At 34.4% G+C, this 15,328-nt stretch overlaps 2 protein-coding genes across 2 annotated transcripts in view; both read right to left on the minus strand.

Moving 5' to 3' along the window:
* Positions 1-4,406, minus strand: part of LOC135689889 (telomerase protein component 1) — a 41,118-nt gene extending 36,712 nt beyond the window's left edge. The window contains exons 1-4 of the mRNA XM_089108528.1: positions 3,479-4,406; positions 2,802-2,936; positions 698-859; positions 142-288 (exon numbers count right to left, since the gene is read on the minus strand). Coding sequence (XP_088964654.1) covers positions 142-288; positions 698-859; positions 2,802-2,936; positions 3,479-4,306 — 1,272 coding nt within the window. The 5' untranslated portion in view covers positions 4,307-4,406. The remainder of the gene's footprint in view (positions 1-141; positions 289-697; positions 860-2,801; positions 2,937-3,478) is intronic.
* A 1,156-nt stretch (positions 4,407-5,562) lies between these two features.
* On the minus strand, positions 5,563-14,826 carry LOC135689712 (translocating chain-associated membrane protein 1). The gene is made up of 11 exons (XM_065207033.2): positions 14,642-14,826; positions 11,777-11,840; positions 11,265-11,392; positions 10,328-10,444; positions 9,986-10,044; positions 9,469-9,553; positions 8,670-8,740; positions 7,412-7,522; positions 6,789-6,860; positions 6,275-6,346; positions 5,563-5,927 (listed from the first exon to the last, which is right to left on the minus strand). The coding sequence occupies exons 1-11, from the start codon at positions 14,759-14,761 to the stop codon at positions 5,714-5,716; spliced, it is 1,113 nt and encodes a 370-aa protein (XP_065063105.1). The 5' UTR covers positions 14,762-14,826; the 3' UTR covers positions 5,563-5,713.
* Between the last annotated feature and the right edge of the window lie 502 nt (positions 14,827-15,328).

A 15,328-nucleotide genomic window follows, 5' to 3' on the forward strand; every position in this document is an offset into this window, starting at 1 on the left:
ATTTATTTTGGTGCTACATCAGACATTTTCAGTTCTGAAATTTGTCACATATGACAAAAAAATGAGGTGAAATTTATAGAACAATAAGCAAAAAAATTGATAATAAGAATGTTTTGACTTCAATTCTTACACAAAATGTACCTTAGATGCTTTGTCTTTCCTTAGTCTTGACCTTTCTTTGTTATATTTGGCCAACTGATATTGATCAAATGCAATGAACTTTTCCAGCATTACTTTCCTTAAAGCTGTTGGCAAGGACCCAAAGTTTATGTTCTTGTCATGAAGTGTCTACAAATGAATAGAATGATTAACAGATATAAAACTATATATGTATATATATATAACTATATATATACAACGCTAAAGGAAACTTTTCAAAATTGAGGGTGGGGTAAACAATAAAATTTGGCTTAGCATGTATTCCCAAGGTTTTCTAGCCATTGAATGTTTTGCTATCCTTATTACTAAATAAGAAGGCCAAAAATTATTGGATTTTTTCATGCCGCGCCACATTAATTGGGGGAAACTGAAATTGGTCAGCAGCAGAGAAAAATATTTGAATCTCAGGCTTATTGCTTATTGACATCTAAAGATATTCACTTTGTCCACACTGATTAGACGATTCAAGTAAGTGCAGGAAAATTCAAAATACGAAGATAATGATTTCAAGAAGTGCTGTTTAATAGGATATTCATACTTGATATAACTCAGCAACTTCAATCCAATCTGATGGGAGCACAATTGCTGAACTAAAATATCGTCTCAAAAATGGTCTGCACTCTATGTGAAATGCAGCTAAGGCCAAAACAAAATTTGTACCAGTTCTGATATTAAGTTCCTTTCTCAGATAGATAGCAATCTGCAAAATCAATACAAAGGCAATGTTATGCAGGTAAAATTTATGATATAACTGTTTTTCTAAGCTTTATGAATTGGAACTGGCTTTTTGGCAAAAGGGGTATGAAGTCAAAACATTATAGTAGTAGCTTCAAACATTGCTAACAAGGCGTTTATGAAACATGATGCGGGGTAACTTATTCAACAAAGTCTTTGATGGATAATGGCAAACAATCTAAATTTTATCATAAACAAGATCAATTGATTTTAACAAATTTAAACAAAATAATGATCAAATTGACCAATTTCACTTTAACTAAATTGATGGAAAAACTTGAATCAGTGCAATACTCTACCACCCTAGCAGTAGATGGCGCTTGGAAGGACACATCTCATCAGAACATTTCCGACAAACTTAGTTGGCATTCTCTGAACCTACAACGATGGAGTAGATGCCTTGTTCTTCTCTACAAGATCATCAATAATTAAACCCCAGATTACAGGGGCGGCTTGGAGCAATATTAGATTGGTATTCAAGGTACTAACAATCCACTTGATAAAATGCCACAACCAAAAAAATAAAATCCCCCAAATGCCACACCCCTTTATATAGCCCTGCAAAAAGGATTTTCAAAATGTCTGAATAGTTTTGATAAATTACTTCACCTTGTCCACATTCCAACTAAAAATAGCAAGAAACCCAAAAAGTTTGTGGTATGCTTTAGATCATATTTAAAATGTTTTGCTCAAAAGGGTTTATTTGCTAAATATCTCAGTTGTCCAGGATCAACTTGGAAGAAAACTAGATCTTGTTTGTATTATGTACCTTCCGCTTGAAAACAAATGCTTCGTTGCACTCTTGATATACACGTAGGAAAGGTTATCGGGCAGTGAAAACTGAGGCCTGTATCCAAGACCAAAGCATGGCCAAAAGCCTTTCTATGAAGCTGCACCATATTCAAAGGTATTCAGTTTGGATTCTGAAAAGTGTGGCCACAAAGCTGTGACATTTTGTGGACTGAGGCAATGGCCGAATGAGGCCATTAAAAATGAAAGAAATAACCAGATAAGGCCAGCATTTTATTCTTATTATTTATGTTGAACATAATTTGAAACTTGCAAAATTCCAAGCAGTATTCGGTTCGGGAAACACAAGCTAGAAGGGGACATGTACGTTCAAGGTATTCGGGCAAGTTCTGAATACATTCACTTTCAAAATTCTTTGTTTAGCCTCACAGTTATCTCCTGTGACTGACGTCAGGGTCAGTCAAAAAACAATGCGGGTGTATTCAGGATGGCCTTTGAATACCTTGTGACTGCTGGCCACTGGCCTCATCGGAAAACAAAAGGGATTAAGAAGTCTCTATACCCACCGCCAAAACAATATTGATTGTTAAAGTCATTGATTCTTTTTAAAGAAACTTCACCCGCTTTGTAATGGCATTGTATGGGTAAAAGAAAATTATATTTGGATTTGGATTTTGGAACAAATTAAAAGCATTAAAAGTTGTTTGGAAAAAATTGGTGTTCGTGAATACCTTGAATACCCAAGCACGCCACCCTATCAATTTTAACACAGCTTTGTGTTGGACTCAGCAAACTGAATTATCATAAATTCAAACATAACTTCAGTGACACTTTGGATCCTTTGTGCCCAATAAATGATGGTATTGACAATACAGAACACTTTTGTTGCTCTGCCATGCTTATGACATGGATAGGTATGATCTTCTCAGCAGTGTGGATGCCATATTGCGACCCCATGGATTGGTAAACCTTTCTAATAAAGATATACTTGAAAACGTTCTGTTGTCTTTTGATTCCAATACAAAAATTCTCGAGGCAACCTTGAGATACATTTGTGTCTCAGAGCGATTTCAATAAGTTGTTGTTGAAAACCTCCTCACTTGTGTTTTATGTGACTAAAAAATTGACTAAAAAGCTGTCTGTCTTGGCATACATACCTTTAAAATGAATTCTGGATCAAAATCTTTCACCTGCTGAACAGATTGTAACAATTCCACCCTGAAGTTATCATTTTTGGCATAGAAGTCAGGTTGCTTTATCATAGAAGAAGAAGCAACATCTAGCAGCTCAGTCTGAAAGGAAAAATTTATGATTTGGTTATTGTTATAAATCAATAAGGGCATAATTAGTCCTTATATTAGTCTTAAAACAAAAGTGAGTTGCAACATAAATGGAACTATAGTTATTTTTCACCTAAAGTTCTGTTACATAGGTTGTACCATAGATTCAGTTATAAATTTCAAAATTTGTGTAAGAAAGCAGAGTGTGACTGTTAACAGAGATAATTCTATCTTTTTTCTATTTGGGTGTAAATTTCATGTGCCTGTAACCTGTAGTATGTGACTTTAAGTGGATGGTCATTGAGCGTATTTTACTGTAGAATCGTTAGATTTTAGCCTACACAAGGAGCCCTGAATTGGATGGTTAAATAGTTAAATCAATCTATTGCCCTGAATATACGAGAAAGAGTGGATTTAAAGTATATATTAATACTGATGTCATTATCTAGGCTTAAAGTCAGATATAGTTATGGTATGGAAAGTTGAGTTAAAACCACAACACTAATCATAGGCTGACTAAAAGTTGAGGTTCCTTCATATAAGAATTTAAATACCTTGCATTTCTGAACAGCCAGTCTTTCCTTCTCTGCAGATGGATCTTTGAAACTTGTTTTTTTGAAGCTGCTGGCATTTTTTCTTCCTAAAAACTCTCTAGACAGATCTTCATCATCAAATGCAAGTTTATATATTGGCTTTACGAGAGGAACTTCCTTTATGCATATGATCTGTTCGACAGCAGCATCCTTGTCTCTAGTATCACCTTTGCTCTGTAATAGAGCTGTTGGACCAGGTTGATATGAATGCTTTTCTTTGGTTGCCAATAAAGCTTTAGGTTTCAAATGGAAGTTTATATTTTTACTGTTTGTATCGATTGTTTGTCTTTGTATTCCCATTGTTTTGATTGAATTTGATGACCTCAGCAAGAAATTAGTTGTCAAACTCTTCTCTGCCAAACCTTTAGATGCGACAGGCTTTTCAAGCCTTTTGTTTTGAAGCAAGGCTTTGGTGATTCTTGTTTCACTTGAATGCTGCAATTTATCGGCATCTTTCTCTAGACTAGACTCTTTCGCTGGCTTCTTTTTCTCAGACACATGTATATGACTGTAACTGGTTTGCCCTAAGAGCTTGTTTTTTGTCAATTGCTTTGCAACACTGCTTTGCAAAAAATCATTATTCAAGCTTGTTGCTGGCCTTGTTTTATTTCTCGAGTCGCCACCGAGGTCTCGATAAGTAGGTTTATTGTAGACACCAGGAACATCCGTTTTGTAGCTTTGTTGATGATGGCCTAGCTCTAATTTTGACTGTAACAACCCGCTTCCTTGCAGCCTTGAGGTTAACAAGAGCTTATTCTCCAAAGACGTAACAACTTTCTTTCCTTCCATGCTGAAGTCAAACCCAGAAGAATAATTACTTTAAACCCAGGTTGCACCATGCAAGAGCGTCCTGCAATGGTGGTGCAACTGGGAAGTGCCTCATAAGTCACGCCTCGTTCTAATGTCTGCCTCCCGCCTCCCGTGGTTTTGGCATTTCGGCATTGTTAAAGTCCAACGAATGTATGTTAGAAGAAATCTTTAGCGAGTAATACGCGGACAAGTTTATCTTTGCGTTGTTAACTATACCTTTTTTGTCAATATGCCTCGTCAGAAATTCCTGGCTTATTTTACAAGAAACTTGGATCAGCACTAAGTAATAAAGTTTCCGACTTTGACATCCAAGTTTTGGCGTTTTAGTACTAAAATTTCTTAGTTTGTTTCTTATTTCGGGAGCTTAAATTTCCTTATTGTTTTGAAGTTGAGCAGGAAGAATATAAACGCAAATCGTCGCGAAAAGACCCCTAGCAGTTCAAGATCCAAATTATGCTACTGCTTCCAAAGAAGAATCAAGAAAATAAAAACTTCTGGACAATTTCCTTAAAATCTTACAGTTTTTTACTTTATCTTGAGCCTAGTACTAAAGTTTCTTAAATTTTAGGGCGTCCTAGTACTAGTTTCTTATAAACGAAAAAAGGTGTAATTCACCCTTCGAGCTGCACTTTGACTTGCTTGGTTGAAATATTTCAATGGTGTCAGAAATTCGTTTAGAGAACCGATAAGAAACGAGCACCTTAAAAATGTGCAACCATCCAAGTAAAGAAATATTTCCCAGAATCATTCTATACGGAGTTTTCCAGCTTCTTTTTTTGTGAACGTGCTGTCGCTTTTTTCCAATAAACTATGTCACATAAACCACGAAAGGTTTTTCTAAATTGAGAATATGGTCAAATTCATTGCTAATTATTTTGCATTAAAAACTTGCAAAACATCCGATTTTTCCAGGGGCAATTCTAGCCTGGGAAATTCGGGGAGGGGCACAAGAAAATTCTGGGGTAGTCATGTATGAATGGAAACAATATATTGATAAAAACAGCGGCTTTTTTAGAAAGTGTAGTGAAGATTAAAACCAATAATAATTAAATGCCATATCCAAAACAACTTGTACTTATAAGGGTGAAAACATTAACAAGTAACAAATTGGGCCTGCTTATCTGTTTTTGTTGGGTTTTCAGATATCATTACAACAAATGTATTTATACAATCATAACTGCTAGTAATAAACAGAATTTTAAAAAAGAGTAAAACACAGAAATGAAGAAACCATCTTAAAACTCCACAGCAATTTTTTCTAACAAGTCAAAATCAAAACTACAAGAAAAACAAGGGGAAATTTGTGAAAATGTATGAGTTTATCATTATTAGAAAGGGCAACTAGAAATTGCAGCGGAGTTATCTTTCGCCAAACCAGGTCTTCATTTAGTCTTCCTTTAGTCGGGGTTTCGGAGAGCCGTTTTGTACTGCATCACCATCATCTTTTGACTTCTTCTCCTTTTTGCCTTTCTTTTTCTGGTCCTGTCGGGACTTTTTCTGGGTGACAGCTGAACGTTCCCTATAACGCTTCACTTGGAATGTTATGAAATTCCATGCCATCCACGCTTGGACTAAGATAACAGCCAGAAGGCAAGCTAGCCTGTTAAAACAATGACAAAAGATACTGAAAAGTACAACAACAGGCTGATCTTATGCTTACAATGAACTACCTACTTATTAGGCACAACGCGTAAACAAAGATCCTAGTAAACTTAGAAGCCACATCTATGACTCCATAAGATCTTAGTAAGCCTAAGAAGGATATACTTACTGCTTACAACGAAATCACCCAATTGGTCCAAGGATGCACAAAGACAGGTTCTATTACTACTAATAATGATATTCTAAAATGTTGATGAACAACCCCATTCAGATATGTAAAATTGAAGGAATTAATATTAAATGCAAGGCTTTTCGGGTTGATAAAATCGAGGAGCATTAACAAACCTGAAGGTTGGGTTGTTGAAGTTACCAGAAGCAATGCTAAATGCTGATTGGTCCGCTTTGCCAAGACCAAACCTGGTGAAAGGAAAGAACATGTGAAGGAAAATACCAAATTGCTCGAGACTCTTGGAACAGCATCTTCAGAAATTTTACGGTATCAAAATGTAAAACTAAAAAGAAATAACGCACGCTACAAAATAAGCTAGAGTTTTCTTGTTTATTTTAGAAGCTTCTGGGCATTACGGTTCATTTTTAATTTTTAAGTGATCTGCAAAAAATGACTATTTCAATTAACAGGATAATTTTTTTCTTATGACACAGGGACCTAAAACATTCCCTGCACGCCTTGAATTAATCAGGTTCTTATGCGGATGAGTTTGCTGTATCTGTTAATTGACTTTTGAACCCTGCTTAACTGAATATCGCTTATGCGTCACATTTTATTAACAGGAAAAAAGAAACAACAATTTACTGATAAATTAAGACCATTACTTTATCACAAACACATTTGACTTACCAGAAAGTGAGGATCGACAGGGTAATTGTGATAAGGCGAGCTGGAACAAATAGAATCGACCACACCGTGAAACTACGACAAAAGACAAAGAAAATCTTGAAGCGCGAACAAGTGCCAGCCTCAATGTGTTCGTAAGAAAAATATTTGGGTTGGAATTCTCAGTACTATATAAAGCATGACATTAAATCATTGAATGTTTATCATCTGATTATTAAACATAAAATAGTGATCGCCTTGTAGAAGCTAAAATTGTACTGCAAGACGAACGGCTATTATACTGGACTTTATGTATCAAACATTTTTGATAAATTAATCGAGATTCTGTGGGTTGACCACAAGGATGAATTCTTGGATATATATGTTCTCCTAGTGACAACGAAATTGCGAAAATCAACTACTCCATCTGGTTGGCAATATTTTAATGCAAGTTGTACAGTATGTAAAATATAAAAAACAAAAAATAAAGAAAATATGAAAAACTAAAAACAAAGTAATTATTTTAGTTATCATTGCAATATTTGACTTCTTTTTACTATATATCTGAGGCACGATCTCTTATGACAGAAGAACAATCACCATATGAAAAGTTAGCAGTAAGTATTTAATTTCAAAGCTGAACTCACCCATATTGAGCGATTTCGAACATTCCTAGGCAGTGCAAGATTCTACTTGCATGGAAGACAACTTCCGGGATGTAATGAACGACCAGTAATACCAAGGCAATTCTTGTGAAGCTGTGCACAAATTGGAAAGCAAGGATTAAAATCTATATGCAGCTGCGAACGTTTAGCGGCAACCACCGTTTCGTTAACGCGTTACCGTGGCATTCCCATGAAATAAATGATAAATAACAGAGTCTAGAAAGTATTAACGGTTCCATGGCTGTAAACCGGAGGAAAATTATTCAACGATGCAGTAGTTTTGAGGAAGGTCAATGCGTTACTACAAAACTATATGTGATTTTACTTCAATACCATTTATTAGAAACTTTTACACAAAAGATATAAAAAAATTTGAAGAAGGTGGAGGGCAAAGTTTCATCCGGAGGAGGGTTGAGGAATTTTCTGAAATCTGATAGATAAATCTATTTCTTAGCACTATGCGATTTTTATCATGATTTTTCGATCCATAGTGCAGAATTTTCCCAATCATCCAAACTTTGGGCAGTCAAAGAACAGCAACAATGTAGCGTCACTTTTCATCGTTTACACACCGTTTCTACCAGGGGGGGGGGGCACCAGCCCCAAAATAATGGGGCGGAAAATGAAGGGGAGGAGCTGATAAAGGGGTGCAATTTTATTATCTTTACAACTTAAAAAATGTTTGGGTATACATTTTAAAACTAAAAATTCCTAAGAACCTTTAACAAGGAGGGAAAACAATAACCACACTCTAAGAACCAACTTTTTGGCACGATAAAGCTGTGTTTTATAGATGATCTTCATTATAGTCTTTTACTATTTAAGGAAATGATGATCCAACATGCAGTGCAGTAAATGATCATCAAAATTGAGGAAAAAGATCTGATGAAAGATAGGAAAACTTACACATAGGGACACCCTTATGTTTTTAGTCCAGCTTTGGAAAAGTTAGAAAAGTTTCCTTAATTGTTATAAATATCCATTTATTAAAAGTGCAAATAAAATGCCGAGGATCCACTCTAAAATCTATAACTTTTTTGAAATGATTGAAGACATTGTACTCTATAAAATCAACCAATTGTAAACACAGTAAGACCTACCAAGGCTAAAGTGATGTTATTTCAAACACATTTTTAATGACTCGGAAAGCAAATTGGAAAGATAGGCAATTGTACAAGAGAAATTGAGAGTTTATTGCAAATTATGCTGTATTGGAACAAAATTTTGTAAAAAAACTTACTTCATTACGTAGGCAGCTGAAATGAATACCATGTAGAGGGAATAATGGGTGACTTTTTGGGGAATTTCTTCCTATAAAAGAGATAGATGGATGTAAATTACCAAATACTCTAGTAAGTAGCTATTAAGGCTTACTTCTTTAAAAGCAGCTTAAAAAGAATCAAAAGTTATCTAGTTATAGGTATAAGCCTGTCCAAAAACCTTTAGCCCAGGAATCTGTTATATGCTAGGAGGTTCTGGGGTAGGGTTGGCATGAAATAGAACCTGGGTAAGAGGGGGTATAAATTACAAAATTTTAGCTATCATTTAATACAATGTATTCAGTCAACTATTGGGCCTCTAACTCAGGGCTTTACAAAAAAACCTGCAACTTATCGAGACCTGATGACTGAACTTCAGCAATAGCCCTTGTTTTTCAGTTGCTAGTTTTTTCATTTATTAAAGGATACTTTAGTTTTCCTTAACTTTGCTGCACTCAAAATTTGAACTGGGTCCGCCCCTGTTATGGTACTACAACTTGAATTTTTTTCAAATAACTTATTGCCTCATCACTTGCAACTAAAGGATAATTCACAGATTGGCAAAAAATTTTCAAATGCAAAAACAATTTATTGTGAAACATATAAAAACGGCTATTCCATACTGAAAGTTTGTTTTCAATTTCTAATTAATGAAATCCCAATAATCTATTCCAATTTTGTGATTGTCTTCCTTAAAGTGTTGTCCTTCAACTGATGAAATTAATTAAGCAATATAGTCAACATCAACCTCAGGATTTAGAAGATTTTTGTGTAAAATACCTTTCTAGTTTTCATGAAGTATAACTCTGGGAACATGTGAAGCCAATAAGCAACTTGAAGCATAAAGAACAACTTAAGCATGAAACTAAAAAGAAGAGAAGTGAAAAGAACAGTTATAAAACATAACAAGGCAAAGGTAAATTCAACTATTCTTCAATCATCAATATAACAACAAAAGCAGTTAGCATAGAATATTGTCTTCGCTACTTAACATCTTTGGCTGGTTCAAAAGGCCTCCCAAGTAAAAAAGGTGTATTCATTTCATTAACTTAAAAGTTTCTGCTACATACAGTATGATAAAACTTGCTTTGTCACAAAAGTTTATTCTGATTGTGATATGTCAAGCTGCATGCTTGTCTCTACTCATGACCCTAATTTGCAGGTATCTCAGCTTCAACTGAGAGTATCTTGGTTGTTCCCCGTGTCTTAAAGAGATTGATTTGAAAAGCATAAGCTAATACACTCAAGCCAAGAACTTATTGCAGCTTACAATGCTTAGTGGCTAATAAATACTTACGACATCTCGGTGTGAGGATATCCAGTCCATAGTGATTGGATCTTTGGGATTAGATTTTCCTAAATCAAATACAAAATTTAATTGGATCTATATAACAAAGATCAACCTTAGTAACTTCAAAGAAAATCTTTGTACTCAAACACATGTTCATGAGTTAATCAACAAGGTTTCCATGCTAGTTTTAGCTGAACACAGTTTCTTGGCCATCACAAATCTATGGCTGAAATCATGGGCTTTATTCCCTTGTAATGTTTCAATAATAGCATTTTCTGATTACAGTCTAGTATAAGGAAGCAAACTTCCATAATTTTACATGGTATATATACAGTATAAATATTTTACCTTCATTATCAAGTCAATGCCCACTCCAATAGAAGCTATGAATATTGGAAGCATGTTGCCAGAGTCATTGAACTTGCTAGTTTTTGTCTTTGACATGTGCAGCTTTCTGTTAACTTTCTGCAGAAAATCATATTTGTGATGGTGAAAACTAAGCACACACTAGAATGCTCTCTAGAATGCTGTAATTTCAAACACTTCTAAAACATTTCTGCTCAAGAATTGCATTATAAGATAAATTGTTTTCCTTTGATTTGGCAGCTAAATGATAGAATAAATCATGATAGAATAAGTCTAGCATAGAATGAATCATCAACATCATAAAACCAGCAAAAAATTTTGATGAAAAGGAGTGTAGGCAAAAGAAGCCTCTAAACTAATTACAAGATGAACTACAAATAAACTTAAAATGAACTAACTAATAAACAATTTGAACTAATCCAATTACAATATACTAATTTGACTCAAACCCTCAAACTAGTCCATGTAGCTTCAGCTACTAAAATCACCAGATCTCTGACTACATGTGGAGGTTGTTGATTAGCAAAAGATACATAGCATTACAAAATCAAGCATTTTGAATAATGCATTTTGCACCATAGATACAATATTGATCCACAATTGTATGATTCACAGTAAAGTATAAATCCCCTCAAGTATTGATATTTTAAGTATAAACATTTGCAGATATGAAGGAAAGAAAAACTATTTAGTCGTCAATGAAATGAAGTCAATAAATCAAATTCTGAATGTCTGAACAAATGAAAGTAATGAAGTAAGGAAGACAAGGGTGTAAACTATATTTTATAATCAAAAGGGTTAACATAACATAAACTTTCTGGTAAAAATTCATATAGTTTCTGCTCCAAATACTCATGCTGATTACTAATGCGCAAAAAAACATGCTGAAAATGTGCAAATAAAATGGAAATTTACTTACATCAAGCACATATTCTTGGATAACTGCTTGAACAACGATCCAACATAACATTTGAAAAAATATACCACACAAGTCCTTCCAGCCATTGTTATACAAGACATTTAATGCTGCAGAAGCATCTGTTGAGTCTTAAAAGGAAGACCAAGAGTTTTGAATAGAAAGGATAAATAGGATAATTAGAAACACTGGAAAAGAAATGTTGATGATGCTTTTAGTGTTGGCTAGTTTCTGTACAATTTATAGGAAAATAATACTTTTGTCACATCCGTTTGAATTTGTGTGTTTATAACAACTCTAATAAATATATTGAAGTTTTCACTTTCTTAAAACATGGCTAAAACTCTGCATTTTCAACTTTTATATCATGGATATCATCAATAATATTTAAATTTTGAATGTTAAAAACAATAACGCAAGCATGTAAATAGTTGTAGATTCTATATTCAGGCAACTTTGTAGATTCTATGCATTAAAAATGAAGCAACTGCCAATGCAACAAGAACCAAACTCACCATTAGCATTTTGGGTAACATTGTGTTGAACAGCTATAAATAGGGAAGCTGCATTGCGTGTAGCCTGTAAACAAAACCACACATTTAAAGAGCTAGATACCTACTACAATAAATCTTTTCTCTTGTGCCAACAAGCTTTAATGTAAGCTATTTCTACTGATGCTGCAAACTGTAAAGTCAAATCAAGTAATACCTCAAAGATACTCTTCATACATTTAAGGGCTATATAAGGGTACTGGTCAAACACCAGTTTCTTATATTTGGGTTTCTAAAAAGTTATTGCTCTTAAAGTACTCTTAAAACTACAAAAAGACAAAGGTTTACGTACAGACCAGTTAGCAAATATAAATATAGTTTTTTAGCAAGTTGCTGATAGACAGATCTAGAAACTGACTGATTTCACTCCAGTAAATAGCTCTGCTTGTTTAAGTCAGGCATGTGATTTGAAAGCATTTTTAAAGAAGCATAATTTTGCCTTTTAGCCTGAATAGAAGTATTGCCACCTTTTACAGTCCAAGTCAATATAAGTATGAAATTTGAAAATTTAAACTTGGAAATATTTCTTAGAAAAATTTTCTAAAAACGTCTTCCATCATGGTCTTTACAAATTCCTCTTTGAACACTAATAATGCAGACCAAGGTAGAATTTAGTTGGGTCTCTGATTCCCTGTGTGATTTAAATTTCACACAGGGAATCACAGACTCGACTAAATGTTACAAATGTCTTTGTTCTGTCTGCCAGCTAGATAATAAGACATCAAGGCAAGATATATTTACTGATCAAGGCAAGATATATCGAAGCTACAATATGTCCCACCATATAGGCCTTTTCATAGCCAGCATGAGTGTTCAAGCACTCGGTTGAACTCTCTTGCACAAGCAGTTGCTCAAAAATGATAATAACTATAAAAATGCTGAAAGCCTCTGTAATGTTTAAAAAATTGTATGATCTTGCATTGAAGTACTTTTGTGTAAAGTAATATCAAATCAAAATGAATTGTTACAATAATCTTTAATGCACTCCAAGAAAGATTAAATAGGCAACATCACATTAGCAAAATAATTTGCATTGGGATTTGCATTTTGCAGACAGGCAGCTACTGCCCTTTGCTGTCTCAAAAACAATTTAGGGCAGCAGTTATGAGAAGCAGTCAATGGGAGGGTGTATTCAAATCACTACTGAAACAATGTAGCCCCCTTCTGGGGATTCCTCTTTCGGCGCTACATCTCCTGTTGAAATAAAGGTGTTAATGGGGCAATGATGATGATTCAGAAAAATTGCAAACAGGCAGTCCCATTGGCTGCTTTTCATAAAAACTGCCCTTTATTGTTTTTGGGACAGCACATCAAACTTAGGGGCAGAAGCTGCCTGTTTACAAATTGTAAATCTCTAATGCAAATTATTAAATGCTAATGTGTTCAACATAAATGTGCTTCGTTTATAAATTTTATGTATCTACATCACAAAGGTCATGTTGTTGTTCCAAACCTTTTTAAAGACGCTTTAGCTGCCCAGATGATATTCCAAAGACTAATGTAGTTCAAATACTAAATGCCTATTAGTATTCTTACACATTTGCAGTGGATTTGATATTTGATAATGAGTGCCTGCCAAAAACTAGGAGTAAGGCCAGATTAAACAAATGCTTGGTGGTACAGCTTTGTATTTGTTTGTAATATTTAAATATTTGATGTAAGTAAGTCTTTGTGGCTGACATTGACAAGTTCCAGTATCCAAATTATGTAGACATTTAAGATGTTACAAATATTGTTAAGCTTAAAATGCCAATGAGAATCTAAAGAGGGCAGAGGGCAAGCAGGAGACGTCAATTGAGGTGCACATAGGCAATAGCATGCATCAGAAGTCAGGCCTGCCTAGAGAATTCCTCCTTGATTAATCAACCTTTAATACAATCTTTTAAAAGCAAATAAGATTTCAATTTATATTCTCCTTATTGCTAATGTACTTTAGTTAATAGTTTGATAATGTTTCATGTGTTGAGCATTTGTAAATTAGATTTAGGAGTGATTTATGATAGAAATGGAATCGACTTTGATCATAAAAAATTTGCAATTCCAATGATATTCTGAACATTCTTCTTCAATCTGAAGATGAAAGGTTGTAGATACTATTGACTATTTCTCACAAACAAAATCCACCAAAAGAAAACCTTTTTCTTAAATACCTTTAGTTTCAAAGATTCACTTAATTGTCCAGTACACTAGGTTACCAGTTTTCAGAAAACTGACTGCTGTACAAACAAAAGAACAGCACATCAGCACAGGAGATCAAAATTACTTGTCATGCGAATAAGGCACATTACTGTCTTCTTCCATTGTTAGGAACGCTTCCACGTCCTGTTATATTTAGGAGTTTGAAGTATTTTGATGAATTCTGATTTATTTTGCTGTTAAATTCGAACTTAACAAAGAATTTTTAATCTACTGTCCAAAACAAGAGCAGCTTCATTCAAGTTTCTTCACAAAGATAAAAGTCACAACTCCAGTAAATTTTAAATACAGATTTGCTTAATAGACGAACGTTCACTGGGTTTCTGCTGAGTACTGTATGGCTTTATACTTCGAGGGTCAGATGGTAAAGTTTTGTAAACAGGGAATTGAAACGGCTCATCAGAATACAAAAAGGATAACAGCTTTAATAAAAATAAAGATCTATGCATGGATTTCATTGTGTATTTCTAATAGCTTCAATTTAATGTTGTTTTATACCGTCTATTGAAACGTTTGCAGATCATTTTGATAAATTGCCATTGGGAATATTGGGTCGTCTTGTATTCTAAGTACACGTCATGTAATGCAACAACAACTTCATGGCCTAATTTGCTCAACGATGCAAAAACTTACCTGAAGCATCAAACCAATCAAAAAGACCATGCAAAAACACGAAGCAATGTCGCCATGATTCTGTATGAAAAATTCCTGGCTAAGGAAAGGCGGACTTTTTCCTTTACGGCGAAGAGGCATTTGTGTTGATGTTTCTTACCATAGGCCACGAGCGGCACAGCATGACAAAAGAAATTTCGAGTTTACAAGTCTCCCGCTTTCAAAATCCGTCTCAATGTAGCAGCCAGATAAAACGACCAATCATCTTCCAAATTGCCAGCTACAAAGAGACGTTATTTTGAAGCAGAGCCTCGCATTACACATCTTACCTCATTATCAATAAGAAAGGGAAACTTCAGTGGGCCTGATAAATTGATGGTATGAGCATTTTCAGTAAAAGTCTTTTTTCGAATCCTTGATAACATTGACAAGAAATTTTTAAGAAATTGCCAAAAAGTTTAGCACTGAAAATTGCTGATGAAAATGAATCAAGACACTTAATGTTTCCTGGGCCTTTCAACTTTCGAATAAGCAAAACCTAGATTTTTTCAAAATATTTCCTAAAGAAATACGGTGTTTCAAAGCTAATCTTGATGATCTGATGAAAAGCTAATGAAGACAACCAAAATAATTTCAGTCAGCCATACTTGTTGGTTACAATTTTGTTTCTCGACTTATTCAACAAAAACCACAAGAAAGGTAAAACAG

This window comes from Rhopilema esculentum, chromosome 5 (assembly GCF_057945365.1).
Source record: "Rhopilema esculentum isolate cy_ngs chromosome 5, ASM5794536v1, whole genome shotgun sequence".
NCBI lineage: Eukaryota > Metazoa > Cnidaria > Scyphozoa > Rhizostomeae > Rhizostomatidae > Rhopilema > Rhopilema esculentum.

What these genes read in the sequence shown, in the direction of transcription:
- LOC135689712 (XM_065207033.2), bottom strand. Translation starts at nt 14,761, where the DNA reads ATGCCTCTTCGCCGTAAAGGAAAAAGTCCGCCTTTCCTTAGCCAGGAA. An exon ending in GCATTGACTTGATAATGAAG is followed by an intron (nt 10,045 to 10,327) that starts GTAAAATATTTA and finishes TATTTGATTTAG; the next exon opens with GAAAATCTAATCCCAAAGAT. An exon ending in TATCCTCACACCGAGATGTC is followed by an intron (nt 9,554 to 9,985) that starts GTAAGTATTTAT and finishes TCTTCTTTTTAG; the next exon opens with TTTCATGCTTAAGTTGTTCT.